General features: G+C 32.8%; 1 protein-coding gene across 1 annotated transcript; it reads left to right on the top strand.

Moving 5' to 3' along the window:
* The first annotated feature begins 12,645 nt into the window (after positions 1-12,645).
* LOC120118167 (expansin-A10-like) lies at positions 12,646-14,241 on the top strand. Its single transcript, XM_039138297.1, has 4 exons — positions 12,646-12,720; positions 12,836-12,966; positions 13,053-13,365; positions 13,476-14,241. Coding segments are annotated over exons 1-4 (753 nt in total). The 5' UTR covers positions 12,646-12,718; the 3' UTR covers positions 13,783-14,241.
* The last annotated feature ends 1,369 nt before the right edge of the window (positions 14,242-15,610 follow it).

Genomic DNA, 15,610 nt, shown 5'->3' with positions numbered 1-15,610 from the left:
TGAGTGATGCTGAAAAGGAACCTTACAGCACACTCAGCAAGGAATGATAGTAAAGAATACAAAGAAGGAGGAAAGCACATGAAAATAAGTATTCATTAAAACTGTAAATACGTTGATACAAAATATAGAACTATAACATTATATATTGTTAAAAAAAATGTAGGAGTGTCGACAAGATGCAGCATTAAAAGGGTGAATTCATTAATTAAACACCTTAAGGAGAAGGGTCAGTTGAATGTGCTGGGGAGAATAGGTTTGGATCGTTGGTAGGAGTAAGGGATCGACCTATTCGGAGGGAATTGTGTCGATCCTGATGGCGTAATTTGATGTCCGATAATGTATTGCTAAGTATGTGATTTTTCATAGGGATCCATGCTGCAGCAGTATTGGGGGTAGAAAATGAAGGCAAAAGTGTGTAGAAGTCTGTAAGAGTAAGGATGGAAAGCACTTGCCTCCAAATATGGTTTGAAGCAGAAGGTGACATATGCTGAAATTGAAGAGGAAATAAAAAGTGGATCTTACGGGGGATGAGCTGAAGGCCAGAGTTCTATTATACCTTGTTGGTATCTTTCTTTGTCCAACGGGTGATACGTCAACGAACAAGGAATATATGAAGCTCATTTGCGATGAATGCTTGAAGGGTGAATTCAATTGGGCTGAATATATCCATTCGAGATTGATTGAATCAATAATCCCCTTTAAAAAGGCAGCCAGAGATACATCAAAGGGTGCATAGCAATCTTAGAGGTAAATGAGTGAAGAACTTTTTTGTGTTTTTATATAAAATGATAGTATAGTTATTATATAAAAATATAAATTTTATTATAATCAGGTTGCACTGTTCGATTTTTGGTCGGGATGTGAGGCAATGCCGGCTATTAAAGAACCAGAGTGGCACGCATCCGTGCATGGGGGAAGGAAGAGGTGGTTAGAGTGATGGTGAAGTTGAAGTTGGATAGAGCGAAGAAGCAAGAAAGGGTAATAAATGTAATTAAATAATTAAAATAATCAATGTCTTAATATTGTAATTTAATTTTGAAGGTTATTGGCAAGGATGTAGAGGAGGTAGTGGAGGCAGAGGAGAAGAAAGGAGAGATGGTTGTATTGGGGGATGACGGTGAGGAAAACAGAGTAACTTCGACATTTGATGTCTGAATTGGCTGATATCAAAAAAATCCAATTTTATATCATGCAAAGACAATCAAGAGTCGAAGAGAAACTTGATAGAGTCGAAGAGAAACTTGAGAGAGTCGAAGACACTTGAGGGCATAAGGGGGTAGTGGAAGGAAAAATAGATGGAGTGGTGAAAGAAGTAGATGTTGAGGGGTAAAGTGGTGAAAGAAGTTGAGGTGTTAAGGGGTGATCTTAAGATGGTGAGGGTGAAAAATTTGAGGGAGTGGTGAAGGAGGTTGTGGAATTGAGGAGTGAACTTACGGGGGTGAAGGGGGTGGTTGATAAATACTTGATGAAGGAGATCAATTGAAGGGTGAAATAAAAGAGATGAAGAGCTATGTAGAGAAAAAAATACGATGAACTGAAAAAATATGAAGAAGAAAAGAGGAGAGGAAGAAGAGAGATGGAAGAAAAGAGGGAGGAGAAGAAGAAGAGATGGAAGAAATGAGGAGGAAGGAAGTCGATGTCATTTATACACCGGAGAGTGTTATAGCAGCAGATTTGGATTCGGAATGTCCTGCACCCCAGAAGAAGAAGCAGAAGGTAGTTGAATAAAAGAAAACTTAATTTTGATCTTTATTATTTGTTGTGACAAAAATTTGTATGCAAAATTGTAGGTTGAAAAAGCGGATATTCCAAGCGGAATTGATGACATCGAAGCTGCAATTTGTGAGTATTTATGGAATAGTGAGCTAGAATCGGGGTAAGTGAAATATATTACTTTGTGAGTGATATTTAAATATTTCATGACAACAATTAATCCTAATGATTCATACAGATATTCTGTAATCTCAATGGAAATCAATTCGTTATTGTATACGACGTTGCAACGTTGAAGCCTACGGAATGGGTTGGCGGTGTGGTAAGTAGAAAGTAAAAATGTTAAAACTTATTGAATATGTTCTGATTGTGTAATTAATTTTGTTAGTTATTGATTTGCTCGCCTGGACAGTATGCTACGATTCTCAAAAGTCACTCCAGAGGGTTGGCTACTTCCATACCACTTAGCGGTGAGTTAAATTAATAAATGGAGATAAATAGTGTTATAGATGGTAAATTAATAATGTTTGTTGCGTAATTCCAGCATCAGGCGTTGGATGCCAACAGAAAAGAAAGTGTTGAGAGTATTGCTACCTTCTGGGGTCCCATATTAGATACTATGTGAAATTCACCGACTATGAGAAGGTAAGACACCATACCAATTGCAAATGATGTTTTCGGATATAGAATGTTGAATTTTGTCAAATTGGGTGTGAAATTTGTTGCAGATCATGATCACAATAAACTACCATAATTCACATTGGTATCTGTTGGTGTTGGATATGGTAGATCGTGTTGCAACAATATATGATAGTATGTTTACATCTGAAGTAGCTAAACAGAGAGTGAAGGATGCTAAGAGATTGATATGTATGTATGTATGAAAGGACATTATGTAAATTATATGCATAGTTTTTTTGGATCATAACTTCTTCTTTTTAATGCAGATTAAAATATTAGATTTTTATAATAAGAAACGCATTTGGGTTGAATACTGTGGATCTTTAGGAAAGTTTCCCTTGAATAATTTCAAATTTGTGGAGCATAAGAAGAATAAGCAATTGATATGGGTATGAGATTTTCCATGATATCCACGACAAAGTTTTCATACTTAGAAATATCAGTATATTTATAATCGTTTTCTATAATGTATCCAAACTTAAAGTCTCCCATAAAGTTTTGATCAATATATAAAAAGTAACGACCCCAAAAACATCGAAACTGATAATTATATTGTAATGGGTAAATTTTCAATATACCCCAAAATATATCATCATAAAGTGTCGATACCCTTTTAAAAAGTGTCGATTGAAAAATATCGGAACCCATAATTATAATGTAATAGGTAATTTTGTAATATAACCGGTATAGATATACCGATTTTATGAGAGAATAGGTCTACAACCTATATCGACACTTTTTAATATTGTGTCGCTACTTTATGTCTAGAATGATGAAAAAAATGTCGATACCTTTTCAAAAAGTGTCGATTGAAAAACATCGGAACCCATATTATAATGTAATAGGTAATTTGTAATATAACTGGTATAGATATACCGGTTTTGTGAGAGAATAGGTCTACAACCTATATCGACACTTTTTAATATGTGTCGCTACTTTATGTCCAGGGATGAAAAAAGTGTCGATACCTTTTCAAAAAGTGTCGATTGAAAAAACATCGGAACCATAATTATAATGTAATAGGTAATTTTGTAATATAACCGGTATAGATAGGTTTTATGAGAGAATAGGTCTACAACCTATATCGACACTTTTTAATATTGTGTCACTACTTTATGTCCAGAATGGATGAAAAAAGTGTCGATACCTTTTCAAAAAGTGTCGATTGAAAAAACATCGGAACCCATAATTATAATGTAATAGGTAATTTTGTAATATAACCGGTATAAATATACCGGTTTTATGAGAGAATAGGTCTACAACCTATATCGACACTTTTTAATATTGTGTCCATACTTTTAAGTAACGCGGTTTTTCTTCCTTCATTCAATATTTATATGTACATGTTTCTTATACACAATAGGAGTCATGTTGATACTTAGGATATATGGAGATCGTTGTCATTCCATTCTGTCTTCGAAAAAATCAGTTGATGTAGGCTGTGTGCTTGTACTCAAACTGAGCTTGACTTGAGGATATGTTAGTTTGTTATGTCCCTCACCGTTGCAGTACCCACATCACCTAATTTTCTTCTCGACCTTGTTCTTCAGCACTTCTTTTCGCTTGCGTTGTTTTCGTTGAGGGTCACGAACCTTGTTTACTACAATGCTCTGGTTGATTGAATCATTCAAACCAAATGAGTTTTCTAATTCTTCTATTAGTTTTTTCATCTCATCTCTTGCGGTTTTGAAAGACTCGTCTGTCTTTGATGCAATGTAGCATAACTTACTTGACGTTGAACGTAGAGCAACGAACCTTGCCATTTGCATCACTTCTGGAGACACATTCATGTCAACATAACTGGGTGCAGAAGCCTTCGCATCATTAGTCCACCTACTTTGAATCAAAGTCCCGGGCAAATATGTGTAATCCAAGTGATTCAAAATGTGAAGTTGATGGCGACACGGAAGTTCAATGGTCTCGAATTTTTTGCAGGAGCAAATTAGAGTTTTCGTATGAGAATCAAAACTAATTTCAAATTTTCTGTTTTTTTCTGCGTACTTTGACAAAATATAATGTTGACATTCATCTGATAAGGACTTAATCTCTGCCTCAATTCAGTACAATATCTCCCGTATAAGTTCATCTTGGAACGCACGAAAAGATTCGCGGGTAAAAATCGCAGTGGCATGGCTTTCAAGGTCGACCAGTTTTGTGATCTGAAAGGGCTTCGTATGGGAACTTAAGTAATCCGCTTTCAACTCGTTCATACGCATTCTACTAATTCCATCTTCAATTGCACGAACAACATCTAAATATGTCTTCTTGTGTTTTAGTGCAATCGCTAGTGAAGCATTCATAGACTCGCACCTTTGTGTTGAGCGAATATTGGCAAAGAAATGACCGGATAGATATGCTTGTGCCCATAAGTGTCGTGATTTCCCTTCTCAATCACCCATGGGTTTTGGACGTTGAATTCTGAAACAACCGAACGCCATTGAATATCAAATTCCTCGGTTGTCCACCAGAAAGCCATGCATTTTGAGAATGCTGCTGTAAACTTTGGGTCACCAATGTTAGCTTGTGCATTGCGAGAAAGATGCCAATAACATAATCTGTGCTTAGCATAAAGGATAACAGATTTGATAGCCCTCTGCATTGCCCTATCCCCATCGTTGACAACTGAAATAGGTGATTTATTCATCATGGCTTCTAAAAAATTCTGTAGCACCCACTCGAAAGATTGAGACGTCTGTCAGTGATTATGGCAGTGGCAAACACAATTATGTTATGGTGATGATTGACACCGACAATAGGCATAATTGGTCGACCATACAAATTATCTTTGTACGTTGTGTCAAACGCAATTACATCACCGAAGTATGCGTAATCCGATCTCGATGTGGAATCCGACCAAATAAGATTATACAATGCCCCCGATTCGTCTACCGACTATGTTATAAAAAAATCGGGATCATCATGTTTCTTATAATCAAAGTAGGCAATAAGCGCATTCACATCCCCATCGACGATTTCCTTTGCTTTACCTCTTTGAAGTGCATTGTAGAGGTATTTATGTGTAAATCCAATATTATGATAGCCCCCTGCCTGCTACGTTAAATAGTTCATTACTTGTGACGTGCCAACATCGACCTCTTTCAATATTGTTGTCTCATCGATATCAACCTTACTTACAGCTCTATTAGAACACATAAATGGTGTAATAGCAGGTGTGCACAATGCATGATTATGTTTCTGATCAGACTTACTTATAACCCACTGATCGTTTATATTTGTTGCTGTAACTAAGACTATAGCCTTACATCCTGTTCTTGTGACTGGCGTATGAGCACGTTGACGATCAACATTATTGACTTTTGATACTCGAAACCCTTTTTTAGAACAACAAAATTCTTGTGTCTTCACATTTCCTTCCACGTCAAGCCGTGTTGTTCCCTTACGTGCACTAAACCCATGTTCCCGTGCGAATACCTTGTAAAAGTATCAAGCTTGATCACGTGAACAGAAGAGCTGACCAACCAATCTGTCAGATTCATCAACATTATGTACTTCATGGCATTCCTCGGTTGGCTTAACATTGTCTACATAAGTATGATCTATAGCAAAAATTTTGTTGTGCAAGTTCAGTGGTCCCGGAGTTGATGGAGATGTAAGAAAAGGTTCATTTTGAACATGTTTCAGTCGTGCTGCTTTTAATAGGATGTGGTATTGCTAGTGGTAGTTAAAGGGTGGGTACAACATTAAATTCGCAATACATATTTAGGTATGTACAATAACTACCTAAATATGTGTCAATACATTTTCTACAAGTATCGACCCAAAAAACATCAAAACCAATAATTATAATGTAATAGGTAAATTAACATATCAGGTAAATTTTACCTTTTTTTTCATAATGTTACCTGATATGTTGAAAGTATTGATCATTTTTATAAAAAGGATCGATACTTTACAATATAATAGGTAAAAATATGATGTAATAGGTAGCACTTATATTGTAAAATATCTATCCTTTTTATAAAAGTGTCCATACTTATTTCACTGTGGAAAACATTAATTTAAGGTTATCTTTTGAGTGAGTTTTAAGATATATCAATTTAGTAATTATACGCGTCTAATGATTTATTTTTTATGTTACAGTATATATTATTATTAAATTAAAAACAATAAACATATATATTACATATGTATTATTATCTTTGGTTAATATTGTTAAATTTAAATTCTAAATAATATTTTATAAAATATCAAAATAATCAAATAATTTTTTTGTGTAAATAAAATTATTAAATTAATATTGTATGTGGAAAACATGAAACACTATTAAAAAAGGATTGAAACATAAATTACATAACTTTAAAAAAATATCGATCATTTTTATAAAAAGTATGGACACTTTCAACATATCAGGTAAATGTTACATTTTTTAAAAGAGAAGTTATAGCGCCAATAAAGTGTCGATACTTTATAAAAATGTATTGATCCATAACAATATAACAGGTAAAAATATGACAAAACCGGTCTCGAAATGACAAAACAGGTAAAGCGTATCGGTTATGTTGAAAGTGTCGATAATTTATTATACGTATCGACACTTTTGGAATTTAAAAGAGAAGAAGTTATAGCGCCAATAAAGTGTCGATACTTTATAAAAATATATCGATCCATAACAATATAACTTGTAAAAATATGACAAAATCGGTCTATAAATGACAAAAGGTGAACGCATATAGTGTCGATACATTTATAAAAAGTATCGATCTAAAAAATATCGAACCCGATAATTATAATGTAATAGGTAAATTTGCAATGTTACCGATATAAATATACCAGTTTACTTATAAAATAGGTTAATATAAGTGCTACCTATTACATTATATAAGTGCTACCTAATATGTTATTGTACTTGATAATATTTCCGGTTAAATACATATTTTATTATATAAGCGCTATCTATTACATTATATAAGCGTTATCTAATATGTTATTGTACTTGATAATATTTTCGATTAAATAATATAACATAACCGGTCTAAATTTAACCGGTCACTTATTTAACCGGTCACACCGTATATTAGCCGTTTTTTAGACGTCGCACAGCAGAACTACCCCTTTTTCGCTTGACCAATTTAAAATTACATAGACTAAGATTGAGGCCAAGATCCTAACTTTTACCATATTAATCAATGTAAATTTTGAAAATTACATTGAGATAAAAATTAGTTTCTTTTAATTTAAATCGGATATTCGAGTCATAACATTTTGAACGTAGAATATTTAATCGTAGGAATCATCATATAATGAATTTTTATAATATTCAATTTAAATTAATCGAATTATAAAATAACAAATGCTGAATAAAAAAAATTCCATGGGAAATCATTGAGCAACAATGGTGTCGGCAGGAACGTTCTCGAAAAGAGAACAATCAAAGGGTTTGTACAATGATGCCCACAATTCATTCAACCCTCAACAAACTGGCTAAATTTTTAACCCCCAGCCTTGTTATAATGTTTGGAATCCAATGAGTAGTTGGGAAAGCTTTTAGAGCAGTTGGCAAAGTTCCAAAATGCTGTGTTTTAAAAGAATCCATAGGTAGTTAGGTGTCCCTTTAAGACAGTTAAAAGAGTTGGGACAGTGCAGCATCATATCTGATCCAAAAGATTCAACCTATCACTCTTTTCCAGGCTAAAACTCCATTGATCACGGGCATGAATCAACTCCCTTCCACTCTCTGTCCAAGCGAGTGGGGGACTCATCATGCTCCCCCAATAACTTGGGATTCCATAAGCTTTTACTATTTCTGCAACGTACATTTGTGGTCTGGTCAGCAAGAGCATGGCCGTTTTTCATTTGTTTAATAATCGATGTTGGGAGATATTGAGGTTCACGCTCCATGAAAATCTCATCAGATATTGGGGACCGGTTCTTTCTTGTCTGATTCATTGCAGCCTTGTGCATGGCGGGATTTACCTTTTCCACCATCCTTACTGCTTTAATTTGAATTTTGTATTTTAAAGGTTGATTCATGACTCAGATTTGGGATGTTTGGGTACAAGTTTTGATTTTTTTTATCTCAATTTTCAAAATTAACTCATTTTCTTTTTAAATAGTCTAGGAAATTTTTGTTCAAAAAAATTTATTTTTATGAAAGCACACACAACCTAAGATATAATTGTTCGAACACAAGAGAATAATACTCATTTTAACTATTGAAGAAACTTAATGAATTTAATTAGCTCATTTTCATGAATTTGAACATTATAATATAAATAAATTTCATTTAAACACAATAAAGAATCAACATATAAAATTCAACTCCTAGATAAGGTTTTCTCTTACCGAGCCAAGCAACTCGACATAAAATTATTTGGGGTAAAATACATCCTAGGTCATTCAATTATAGGTTTGGTAATAAATATATTACTTTTTTTTATAAAATTTATAGTTTAGTCATTTAATTAAAATATTATTACAATTAGGTCACTATTGGTTAAAATTGAAACATACATCTGATGTGGCTTGGTGTGGTGTCCCCAAAGCTTTTTCATTTCTACCAATTCACCCCTAATTTAAAATAATTTAATAAATTTAATTGATCATATTTAAATATTTCATTAATTTTTTATGATATTGTCAAACAAAGTAAGTTCTTTGGATCAAAGCGACAGTTGAATGACAACATTCTACCATAGAGCAACGATAAATTAGTAATAAATAATTATGATACCAAAAAAAGTATCAAGAAAACAATGTAGTAACATTTTTACGAGAATAGCAAAGACTAAATTGATATAACTTTTAAATATGAAGGGTTAAGTTTATTAAATTATTTAAATTAAAACTAAATTTATAGTGTATTCATTTTGGAGACTAAAACTGATCTCATATCAAGATACATCACTATTCAAATATTTAACAACCAATAATATATTTATAATAATTTTTAAATTAAATGACTAAATTGTAATATTTAAAAAATAATTTATTTATTAACAAACATATAATTAAAAAGGAAAATTCTGATTCTTTAAAGATTTGATCTGGAACCGTTCAATCTTCGTTTTGTCCTTAACTTGGAGGTCAGCATTTCATCGAATCGAATTAAATAAAATAGTTAATTTATTTATTTTATTAATCAAACTTAAATTATATCTATTTTTAAATTAATTCGAATGAAAAAAATTTGAATTAAATCGAATGTAATAAATTTATTGATTATTTTAAATAGTCTGGATTGATTTTAAAAAATTAAATAACTTGGATAAAATTATTTTCAAGTTTGTAACTTGGATCAAGTTTTTACCGATTCCTAATATAACTACCCACTCCACCCAAGAGCAGATATTGCTCCACTTTTTATATGTCTGTCCATTTCACTGTTGATGGGGAAATATAAATTAAGTAGAGCACATTATATAAATGAATAATTTTTTATTAATATTATGACAATTATAAGATAATATATGTTTAAAAATAACTATTAATCAATTTACATTAAACATTTATATTCTTGATATTCATAATACTCAAATTAAAAGTTTTAAAGAATAATAATAATAATAATTCTTTTACTATCAAATTTATTTGGTTCGTCTATAATTAAAATAGTAAAAATAAATATAAGGCGGTCCATTTATGGGGGGTTGAAGTTTGACCTTGAATCTCGAGCGTGGCGCCGAATGGGTGTAGCTTAGTTGGCAGCACGAGCTCGACTTGAAGTTTGAGCTAAACCAAACATTGCCATGCCTAATTCCCTTCTACAATGGGGCAAGCAAGCCCTAATACCCTTTGCGCATCTCCTTCCTCATTATTAATCATGTTTTAGTAGTAATCCGCACTTAAAACTAGAGCAGTAAACAACACGAGTCAGGTCGCGAGATATTTGAGATCGACTCGATCAAAGTTTAATAAATAATTGACTCGAGTTCGAGTTCGACTCGAATTCTTAACGAGTCGAAATGGGTTCCTTCATACTCGACTTGAAAAGCTCGCGAGCTGCACGAAAAAAATATTGTACTAAAATTTTATGTTTAAAAAAATTTATTATTAATGATATTAACATTTATGTGTTAATTTTTTTTCTTAAATATACAGTATAAATGTATTTAAGATTCAGGTTCGAGTTGAATATAATAATTCTATTTTCTTTCAATTTGAATTATTATTTTAATTATTTAATTCTATTTGATTATATTTTAATCATATTAAAAATTATATTTTAATTTAATCATAAATATTATTAATATTCTAATTATATAATATTCTAATTATAAAAATGAATTCTAATAATAAAAATAATTATAAAAATTATAAAAATAGTTATATATTTCTTATTTATCTATATATTAAGTTCAAGTTTGAGCTTTAACCGGGTTAAGTTTAAGATTTTTTTATTTCGAGCTTCAATTCATGGTTTTGAGCTCGAGTCGAACTTGAAAATTTTAGGCTCATGAGTTTTCTAGCCGAGTCGAACTCCATTTAAGAGTTTTCGAGTATAGTCGAACTCAGCAATACTCGAGCTTGACTCGGCTCATTTACAATCCTACTTAAAACTATTGGAACTAATATGATAATTATAAGGCTAAATCACATGTTTAACTAATTGTTTTTAAAAAAAATAATTCATAACATTTAGTTTATGTTTTATTGGGTACATATCCGTTAAAAATTTAATGACAATGTTGACGTGTTATAATAAGGTAATGTCATGTCATTATTTAAAAATTTGTAAAAATCTCACATTAGCAGTTCTATTATTCTTTTAACAACGTGTATCAAATTAATACATAAACTAACCATTAAAAATTATTTTACAAAATTTAAAATATAGATACTAAAACGAAATAAAACTAATAATTTAAGTATTAAACTTGTAGTTTATTCTAATTTTAAATTGGACCAGTACTTTTCAACTTGACCCTAGAGATTATGGTTACTCTAGTCAACGCCTACTTTTTTTCTAATTAGTGATGTGATTTTATTATCATATTTTTAAGATTTGGAGTGAGTAAATATGTTCACATTGGTATACCAAAAAAAGATAAAGCTCTTGAATTGAATTCATCCAATACCATTTATCTTGGTAATGAATGACAGTGTTACAAACTAGTAAACAAAATTAGGTAAAATTTAATCGATCTAAAAAATTGATAAAATTTAAATAATTAAATACGATTCATCAATTCGATTAATTGGAATTTTTTTAAATTTGAACCACTTATATATTCACTTCTAATTCTTCTTACTTCTAATTCATCATTCATTTTAAATTCATGTTTTAACAATTTTTAGTGGAACATGAGTTTTTTACTCAAATATATACTTAAAAAAATTATTTACATTTTTAGAATCCATTCCAGATTATTTTTTTAATCTAGCATTCTTTTATATCGTGTAAGTGGAAGACATTTTCTGTATGAAGTGCTTTTAAGAAGGCGGTTTATGCAGGAAAAACCTTTGGCTTACGTGACACAAAAGATTATAACTCTTTATGTTGGATTGAAATGAAAGAAAAATAAAATTATGAGTTAAAAATGTGAAAGAAAATTATAAAAAATTTATCTAAAAGGAATAAACGTGTGCGGAATGTGTCAAAGACACGTAATTGCACGAGCACAAACATGAGTAGGGTTGGATGACGATGAATGTGTATTAGCCCATATTGCTTAGATACGTAGATTTACAAATATTTAAATATAATATTTTAAGTATTTATTTATTGAAGGATTAAATATAAGGTTAATACATAACGTCGTCGCTCAACTCAACTCATGCTCGTTTTCATACTAGTGTAAAAGTCACATACTTTTTCATATTTTTAATCACTTTTTCTTTTATTTTAGTTAAATTTGATTGAGATTAACAAAAGATCTTCATGCAAAACGGGTCTTTGCTTATCTCACAAAATAAGTGTTAGATTGAGAATTAATTGAGAATTAGTGTTATTTTGATTATTATTATTATTATTATTTTTGTTGATATTTGAGTAAAAAAGCCGGGAAATAGGGGATGCTTACAAAATACTGAGCAGAAGGGTAAAAGCGGCATATCCCTACTTATATTTTTAAGGCAATTTCCTACACAGAAAGCTACAAGACCACGCGGTTTCTATCTACTTTCAAGCCACAAAAACAGCTCCCCCATGTGCCTCTGCAAAACTACCTATTTGTATGTATAAAATATTTTTTAGTTACTGGAAAAAAAAAAACAATTTGTGTCTGGTCCCTAATGCCCCAAAAGTGGAGTTAATGTTAGTTGTAGCTTGCAGCTCTAAACTTTTATATAAATCCCCCTCACCTTCTCCCCATTTCCTTCACCATTCTCATACCCCTGGTTTCAACTCTTCTCATCTTCTTCCTTCATGTAATCTTATATTCCTCTTCACAAATGTTTCCATTTTGAGCTTATGGTTCTTACTTGGAAGCTCCAATCTTACTTGGAAGCTCCAACAAAGTTTTTAACTTGCGTTTGTTTGCAGGAAAATGGCTTTTGCTAAGGTCTTCTTGTTGGGTTTTCTTGCAATGGTCTCTGCTGTTCGTGGACATGGTGCTGGTTGGACTAATGCACATGCAACCTTCTACGGCGGGAGTGATGCTTCCGGGACAATGGGTATGGAACTAAATGAAGCAACTTTATGTGGTACAATGGGGTGGCATGTTCTGTTTCAGTGATTCATTTAAGCTTTTGTTTTGCAGGTGGAGCATGTGGTTATGGAAACCTGTATAGCCAGGGTTATGGGACGAATACTGCGGCTTTGAGCACTGCTCTGTTCAACAATGGGCTGAGTTGTGGGTCGTGCTATGAAATTAAGTGTGTGGATGATGGCAAGTGGTGCCTGCCTGGCTCCATTATGGTCACCGCCACCAATTTTTGCCCTCCCAACAACGCTCTCCCTAATAATGCCGGAGGCTGGTGCAACCCTCCCCTACATCACTTTGATATTTCTCAGCCTGTTTTCCAACACATTGCTCAATACAGAGCCGGAATTGTGCCTGTTGCTTACCGAAGGTGTGGTAAAATTACATGCAATCGTTTTTACCCTTTCCTCCAGTAAAAACTTTTGCTTTTACTTTTCTTGATAACATCACTTACTTTTTGTTGGTGTTTTGAAATTGTAGGGTAGCATGCAGAAGAAAGGGAGGAATCAGGTTCACAATCAATGGCCACTCCTACTTCAACCTAGTCCTCATCACCAACGTAGGCGGCGCCGGTGATGTGCACTCTGTGGCTATCAAGGGCTCCAAGACCGGTTGGCAGCCCATGTCTAGGAACTGGGGCCAGAACTGGCAAAGCAACAGCTACCTCAACGGCCAAAGCCTCTCATTTAAGGTCACAACAAGTGATGGCCGTACTGTGGTGTCCTACAATGTTGCCCCACCTGGCTGGTCCTTTGGGCAGACCTTCACTGGCGCCCAATTCCACTAGAGGAACACACTTTGTGATCTAGATCTTTTCAATTACTATATACTATATATACATTAAAGTAGTAGTATTTATTAGCTTGACTTTTAGTATATGTAAGGAGTCCTATAATGCCATGGGATTTTTGGGTCAGAAATGTGAAAGGGCTTATTTTAAAATAGCCCTTTTATCATTTTGGGTTTGGTTTTATTGTGGGGGTAGGTGTCCTAGTTAAGGCAAGGTGCCCTTTTTTTAGAGGTATTGTAAGGGCCATTTTTCTTGTGTTTGTGAAAACAGGAGGAAATGGCAGAGGTGGACTTTTACCACCCGCCAACCTATTAGGTCCTTTTTTTCTCACCTAAGGGATGTTGAGAAGAAGCATTGTTTTGGCTTTGATTAGGTTTTGCTGGCTAATTTGTGAATTTTTCTATTCCCACTAGTAATGCAAAAGTGAACTTTGGTTTATCATATTATGATTGAGTTTTATTTGGCATCATTCAGTATAATAAGACTGTAGGAGAAGAAGGGGCATTGTCCGCCCAGTTGCACCTGCAACGATCCATTTCCACTCGAATCGTTCAGGACACCGTTTTCTTGTCCAGAACACGGTAACTCAGAACTTAAACTGGTTCCAAAGTAACCCGAATAACTTCCAAAGGAAAACCATGCAGAGCCCTCCACATCTCTGGAAATAAGCAGAGACTGTTATATACTAATTCGCCATGCCACTTGTTATCTACATTATATAATAACATCTTCATCTCCTGAGGGGAATCGAATTCGGGTCCTCCGACAAGGCCATATGCCTACCATCATGATTCAACATCCACACAAGATCAGTTTGGAGCTGTTGTTGAGTGCCCATTCTATAGGGTACTTGCATTTCATTTTGGAACTGCAAGAGAAAGGCTTGTTAACTAAGCCAACTTCCACACATGCCCCTTGGGAGGACACTATCATTTTCTGTCAACTACATAGGGGAACATGGCATACCTTATGGACTTGAATTTGATCTAGATATTCCATTGGCCCCAATTGTTCTACATTGCTGATCTCGTCTATGTTAGTCCAACAGCTGAAAAGTCATAATACTGTTAGAAATATGTTGTAGAGTTGAAGTAAACGAATGAACTATACAAAGAGGCACTGTGCTGAGAAGAAGGTGGTCGTGCACCATGTACCCAGACATTCATGAATATTTACATCATGGTCCAACTTCTTGAATGGTTTTTTTTGAATGCCTAGATTCTCAAAGATAAAAGAAACTATGTAATTGATAAGAATGATGACCCAATAAACTTGATAAACAGCAAAAAAATATGACGAAAATCTGTTGAAATAATAATGTTTTAGCTAATTTTTTTTTATTGATTTTGTTATTTAAATAATAATAAAATCGATAATGTATATTTTTAGCCGTATATTAAAACTGCCGCACGTGATCACTTTCCAAATATGATACGCTGTTTAAAGATAGTGGGTTTAGGAAAGGACTTACTTCAAGGCTTTCCAACTTCCTGTTTCCAGTAAATAGGAATGGAAATGCGAGTGTTGATAAGTATGATATCAAACTGTTAAGTATGAAAATATATACAATTAGTAATAATTTCAGTTACAATCGATAATGTTACATAAGTTTTTTAAGATAACTTGTTAAGTTACAACTCAAATAATTATATAATTTACATGATTTATTATGAATAATATAATATATTTAATTTTAACTTCAAATATTATTTAATTTTAACATAAAAAAGATGTTTTCTGTATTTTTATTAAAATTGTTTTTGCAAACTTAAAAATAGGAAAACACATGTGGTAGATTTTTAACTTAATTTACACAGTTGAAATC

Source organism: Hibiscus syriacus, unplaced genomic scaffold (assembly GCF_006381635.1).
Source record: "Hibiscus syriacus cultivar Baekdansim isolate YM2019G1 unplaced genomic scaffold, ASM638163v2 tig00000916_pilon, whole genome shotgun sequence".
Classification (NCBI taxonomy): Eukaryota; Viridiplantae; Streptophyta; class Magnoliopsida; order Malvales; family Malvaceae; genus Hibiscus; species Hibiscus syriacus.
Note: the sequence above shows the minus strand (reverse complement) of the source record. Positions and strands in the feature narration are given on the sequence as shown.

Coding starts and splice junctions, on each gene's coding strand:
- LOC120118167 (XM_039138297.1), top strand. Junction 12,967..13,052: donor TGATGCTTCCGGGACAATGG/GTATGGAACTAA, acceptor TTTGTTTTGCAG/GTGGAGCATGTGGTTATGGA. Junction 13,366..13,475: donor GTGCCTGTTGCTTACCGAAG/GTGTGGTAAAAT, acceptor TTGAAATTGTAG/GGTAGCATGCAGAAGAAAGG.